A 6,369-nucleotide genomic window follows, 5' to 3' on the forward strand; every position below is an offset into this window, starting at 1 on the left:
GAACAGTGTTCTATCGAACACGTTTGATCGGATATCAGGCTGTTCGATGTGTTCGATTCGAATCGAACATCACGTGGCAAACTCCAAAAAAATTCGATTCCCCTCCCACCTTCTCTGGCGCTTTTTTTGCACCAATAACAGTGCAGGGGAGGTGGGACAGGAATTACGACACCGGAGGCATCGAAAAAAATCGGAAAAAGTCATTGGCTGCCGAAATCAGGTGACCTCCATTTTAGACGAATAGTGGATTTCAAATCCGGGTCATATGAGAATGTGAACTTTGTGACTATGAGACAGGGACAGCTGTACAGGCAGGGATAGCTAGGGATAACCTTTATTTAGGTAGGAATGTTATTAAAAATAACTTTTTGGGGCTCTATTGGGTGTGTAATTGTGATTTTTGTGACATAAACTTTTTCCAATAGGAATGCATTGGACAGCGCTGATTGGCCAATGCATTCTATTAGCCCGATGAAGTAGAGCTGAATGTGTGTGCTAAGCACACACATTCAGCTCTACTTCATCGGACTAATAGAATGCATTGGCCAGCGCTGATTGGCCAGAGTACGGAATTCGACCAATCAGCGCTGGCTCTGCTGGAGGAGGCGGAGTCTAAGATCGCTCCACACCAGTCTCCATTCAGGTCCGACCTTAGACTCCGCCTCCTCCAGCAGAGCCAGTGCTGATTGGTCGAATTCCGTACTCTGGCCAATCAGCACTGGCCAATGCATTTCTATGGGGAAAAGTTAGCTTGCGAAAATCGCAAACTGACAGGGATTTCCATGAAATAAAGTGACTTTTATGCCCCCAGACATGCTTCCCCTGCTGTCCCAGTGTCATTCCAGGGTGTTGGTATCATTTCCTGGGGTGTCATAGTGGACTTGGTGACCCTCCAGACACGGATTTGGGTTTCCCCCTTAACGAGTATATGTTCCCCATAGACTATAATGGGGTTCGAAACCCGTTCGAACACTCGAACAGTGAGCGGCTGTTTGAATCGAATTGCGAACCTCGAACATTTTAGTGTTCGCTCATCTCTAGTAGGGAAACCTTGGTAATATAATATATGTGGTTGTTACTGCGATACGTATCAACTACCTTAAACAGTGACGCCTATCCAGTACACCCTTCATAGTAATGCTATTCCCTAATGTCTGTGAGCTCTTGCAGCAGCATAAAGCACCAGAAACATTGATGTAGTTTAAGGAACATGAACATGAATGGTGTTGACTTAATTCCTGTGTCCTGTATCTGACCAAGCAACCATGATCAGCTGACCAGACTAAGGCCGGATTCACACGATGTCTTTTGGCACGTAATGTGGCACGTAGATGCCGCGGGAGCTTTTGCGGGCCGTATACGCTCCCATTGATTTCAATGGGAGCCTGGACCATATACACGGCGCTATTTTGCGGCTGCCACAAAATCACGGCCGCAAAATAGCGCCGCGTATACGGTTCCGGCTCCCATTGAAATCAATGGGAGCGTATTCGGCCCGCAAAAGCTCCCGCGGCGTCTACGTGCCACATTACGTGCCAAAAGACATCATGTGAACCCAGCCTAAGGCTAACTACATATAAGATAATGATCAGACCTCCATCAATATAAACAACTAGGCTGCCTGACTGGGACAGTATCATGCCAAAATGGCCATACACTTTTGTTTTCAAAAATTTCCAACGTGTTGGATTTTTTTGGTGTATGAAATATGTGTATATTCTAAAATATGAATTTATTTTTGCATTGCCACTTGCACATGAATTATGGTTTTACACCAAATTTGTACACTATAGTACAGTGGCACAGAGGATGATGGGACTGATTAAACAAATAATATCTCATTGTCTTCCTTCTTGTCTGTGTCTGAAAGGCCTGTGTATTATTAATGCTCTACCACAGAAATGGTGAATATTAATGTAAGCGTCAAACTGCCTTTAGCATAACTATGCAATGCTTTCCTGTTTTTATTGGCAGGGAAGTGGTTAATACAAAGTTTTTTAACAGCTATAAATATCAATGCACAGAAAGTATCCCGACCAATGAATATGCATATTTCTATTTGTAGCAAGAGCACAGAGCCAAGTTTTTTTACCGATAAAGAAAAACCTCAATTATTGCCACCTGAAACCAGTTGATTCCTGCATGATGAGAATTAATGCATACTTTCACACTCCATTACCATAAATAACACCTCTTAATGTTCTATTAATGTGCTCTGAATTCCTGTGTTTGCAGCTACAATTACTCATTTACCAGCAGAGTTGCCCTACAAAACCTATAAGTCATCAAGCAAACAACCCTATAGATTCATCACAATGGGGAAATTCAACTAATTTTACATTGCCCCATATAAAGATGTATTCACTAAGGGGCATTTACTGAATAAAAGGTCTAACAAAAGTGTTGTAGAGGAGATCTTTCAGGACTTATCATGCCATCAATATCAGAATGGTGGGGTTCCTATACTTGGTACCCCTACCAATGACCTGCTTGAAGAGGCTGCAGTGTGTGGATAGGCTCATTGCATATGTAGTCCCTGAACAGGCCATGTGCCAATTTCACTGTTTAAGACTAAATCCCCAATTTTCAAAAATGCTACATTTTAAAGTACCTGAATGAGATTCTGACTAATCGTATCTACACATTGTAGATAGAAATTCACTATGGAAAAGCATTTTTGAAAATCGCAGCATATCAATTATATCAGCTGAAACGCTGACGTTTCCCCTACAGGTTTAATAAGAGAAGAAAATCCTCAGATAAAACCCTAGAAAAAATGCAATCTTCTCGTTGCCACTGAGTTTTTTCCGCAGCATATTTTTAGGTGCGTTTTGCTATGTGGGGCCTTTGCCTATGGGTATAAGAGATTAAGAAAATCATAACATACAACTAAAGGGTCAAGGAGGAGGAAGGGCAGAGTTGGTCCATTGCTGGAGACTCTGGTATCTATCAAAGTGAATGTTCTACAACCAAGATCTCCTCATGTTGACCATGTTTATCATGGTTGTCAACTTGAGATCACTGTGAACAGACAAGTTTGTGATAGGTAACTATCAAATGAGACTTATCAAAAACTTATCAAAAATATAGGAAAGGCTGTTACATAGGATCCTGTTACACAATGCATATTTACTCCTTGATATTCCAGGTTACTTGAGATAATCTCTATTCTCAAGAGATAAAATAATTTACCAACCCATTAACCTACTAGAAAAATGTTGGCATCAATTCCTGAAGAAACAAATCTTCCCACAAGCATTGTATATACAGCAGATACAATAAATTTCTTCCATAAATGTTCCTTTAGTGTACAAAAAGTATCAAATTTATGAGACCATTTGGCACAGTTAGTGTGTTATTTACTTGGCCTTGGTGGAAGTGGTACTGGAAGTGGCCTATAAGTGTAAATCACTACCTTCCGACTGTGTCTGTGATTGTCACCCGGCCAGTGGTTTGTGAATAATGTGGAATTTAGAAGAGTAACCTTTTTATCCTTGAGACGGGATAGTCAGAAGAAGTTTCCACTGAACGTAAAGTGCAGTGCACGCAAAATAAAGAAATGCGTTTCCATTCCTCAGACAGGGTCTATGATATTGAATGTCATTATTTATTAACACAAGTAAATGCGCTGATACCAGCTGACATATCTCTGTCCCTGCATCTCAGTATATGAAATAAGCCTCGGACAACATTCAATTTTGAAAAGATTTATTCACATAAACTAATCAACATTTGGGTGTTGTCAATCCAACTTCATCAGAACATGTCATCTTGGTGAAGATGGATTGACGCATTGACTTGTTCATTTCAGCATGTACCATTATGCAAATAAGTCTCTTCTATATTTACAGGTGCTGCCAACCTGATTTTATTTATGGAAATTCATACAGCAATGGGCTCAATGTTCCCCTGTATGCACACAAGATTATACTATTCGTCCTTAATGTATGCCTAGAAATTTTTCTTAATAAATGTCCCTTGCCTTCAGTAGGTAGATGATTTGTGTTTTATTATTTATACTTTTTTTTAATTTTTTTTAATCTGGTTCCACCTGAAACTTTTCAGACACAGGCTGCTCAAAATGCAGTAACAAACTGTTTTATGATAATATATCCGAAACAGGAAATTGTAATGGTGATTCAGACATTGCAAAGAAATCCAATAACGGCAATGTCTGGTATACGTATCACAAGTCTCTATGTGTGTAGCAAAAAAGTAAAGGTATTCCTTATGTATGTGTTATTCTAGTCAAGTTATGGTCATGACATGGTTATTACGGTCCTTCTATCTTGCTTCCAATTTCATGTATGCATTGTTAAGTTTCCAGATATTATAACTTTTTCATTTTTGTCTTCTACTTTCTATTTTCTGCATGGCAGTATACCGATTTAACACAAGGTAAACTGACAAGTATAATGTCTGATTTTTCTCCAACCCCTGCAGTTGCAGCAGGAGCAGAAATATATATTACAGGCCTGCTGCGACCACTGATCTTGTGGGAGATCTTGATGGACATATACCTCACCTTTCACTTAATGTCAGAAAACTAGATGCAAACTGTATTTTTTCTGTTTGTTCAGCAAATAATAAAGTTACAGGTTTATCTTCAGTTTCTCAGTTTATTTTAAAGAAACAGCTAATATTCCGCTGCCACAACAAAAAAATGGGACATATTTACCTCTGAATTGGAGTTGGCTTAAGTTATAGTAAATCTGATGGAGGAAGGCATCCCTACCCTGGCTTATATAGATTCACTAGATTTTTTTTTGAGTGGTGACTCTGACGAACAGGCACAAAATTGGAAAAGTCTACAAGACATAATCAATTGGCCTATTTGTGTCTCTGGCCTAAGGCTGTGGCTCCGCATTGCAGAAATGCAGCGTTTTTGGCTGCCGTGGAAATGCAGAGAAAAAAAAGCTGTGTTTTCTAAGGGTCAGTGCATACTGAGATTTTTGGCACTGATTTTGATGCTGATTCTGCCTCAAAATCAGCCTTCAAAAAAGCCTCCTAAGGGCTAGTTCAGACGTGGGGCGACCGCACGGGTTTTGACACAGAGATAGACGCAGCGAGCCGCGTCTCTCTCTGGTCAAAACCCGCCTGCCACGACCATCGCGGTTGCGGCTTTCCCCTCCTATGTCGGCTCAAATGAATGAGCCGACATAGGAGGGTGATGCCGCTAGGCGGAAGCCGCCGTCCAGCGCACCACAGCTTCCACCTGAAGAAAGGACATGTCACTTCTTTTCTCCGCTAGCAGCAGCCCGCCGCTAGTGGAAAAAAGAAGCCCAGCGGTCTGCATACACCACCATTGTAAAGGGGCGGATTTTGAAGCGAAATCCGCTGTCAAAATCCACCCCTTTGTTCACGTGTGAACGAACCCTAATTGAGTTCTACTGGGAGGCTTTTTGTGGAGGCTGACTTTCTCCCCTGCAGAAATATATATGTATCATCTCGGCTTCTGCTATATATCATGCTGCCCACAGATAAGAAAACATAACAGGCTCTCTTTCATTTCCACATATGTTAGTTATTTCATATTGTCTTGATGTGCAGAAAGCAGTGACAGGTGTAGAGTCCATTCACCTTAATGTGCTACCTCTTATGGGACCCTGTAACGTACCCCCACAGAAATCCTTTAGTGCCGCTTAGATACTGTTGGGCTTATTTACGAGCAATAAAGAAAACAAAAGAGACAAAACATGAAGCGCTTACTACTTGACTCACCTTTGACAGCTGCTCATGGATTTCTGCCAGACTTGGACGTATTTGCTTGGCTCCAGAGACACTGCCAGTGTTTCTGTAATAATCAATCTTGGGAACGGCATCCATGGTGTTGTGGCCAAATGTTTTCATGTAATATGTGTGACTGTGAGTGTCATATGGATGGAAACCTCCTTCTGTCTTAATAGTGTCTCCATTGTGAAGGATGTTGTTCAACATCTCTCTATTCCCAGGACCATAATTCATTCTAAGCCTTTCTTCACTAGCAAAAGATGTCTCTTCATACTGCGGAGGGTCCTTATCTCCTTCACAGGTGGGATTGTCATAGCCCTCGCTAACAACATTGACCTGAAATCGTGTTGGGCTGAGGGGAGCTGTGTCTGGAAATGAATGTGAGGAATTATTCATTGTAAGTAATGCTGAGACACTACAGTATACTAGTGAATGCTGAGAGCTGAGACTACACAACTTTCACTGGGATGGGTCTAAGTTCATTATTTTTACTACAGAATATGTATATTCTTTGTCGTGCTTCTTCAGCCTCCTCCAAATCTAAAAAAAATAGAAGAAAAGAAACACAATTAAAGACAATTTGCTTATTTTTCAATAATGTGAAGAAATCTGATCCTTCAGTAAGAAAGCGTTCCATGG

The 6,369-nt window shown here is 40.9% G+C and overlaps 1 protein-coding gene across 1 annotated transcript in view; it reads right to left on the bottom strand.

The window, feature by feature from the left end:
- Positions 1 to 6,126, bottom strand: part of SLC12A1 (solute carrier family 12 member 1) — an 86,713-nt gene extending 80,587 nt beyond the window's left edge. Inside the window, exon 1 of the mRNA XM_075273442.1 lies at positions 5,722 to 6,126. Within this exon, the coding sequence (XP_075129543.1) occupies positions 5,722 to 6,126 (405 nt within the window). The remainder of the gene's footprint in view (positions 1 to 5,721) is intronic.
- Positions 6,127 to 6,369: the final 243 nt, after the last annotated feature.

This window comes from Leptodactylus fuscus, chromosome 5 (assembly GCF_031893055.1).
Source record: "Leptodactylus fuscus isolate aLepFus1 chromosome 5, aLepFus1.hap2, whole genome shotgun sequence".
Classification (NCBI taxonomy): Eukaryota; Metazoa; Chordata; class Amphibia; order Anura; family Leptodactylidae; genus Leptodactylus; species Leptodactylus fuscus.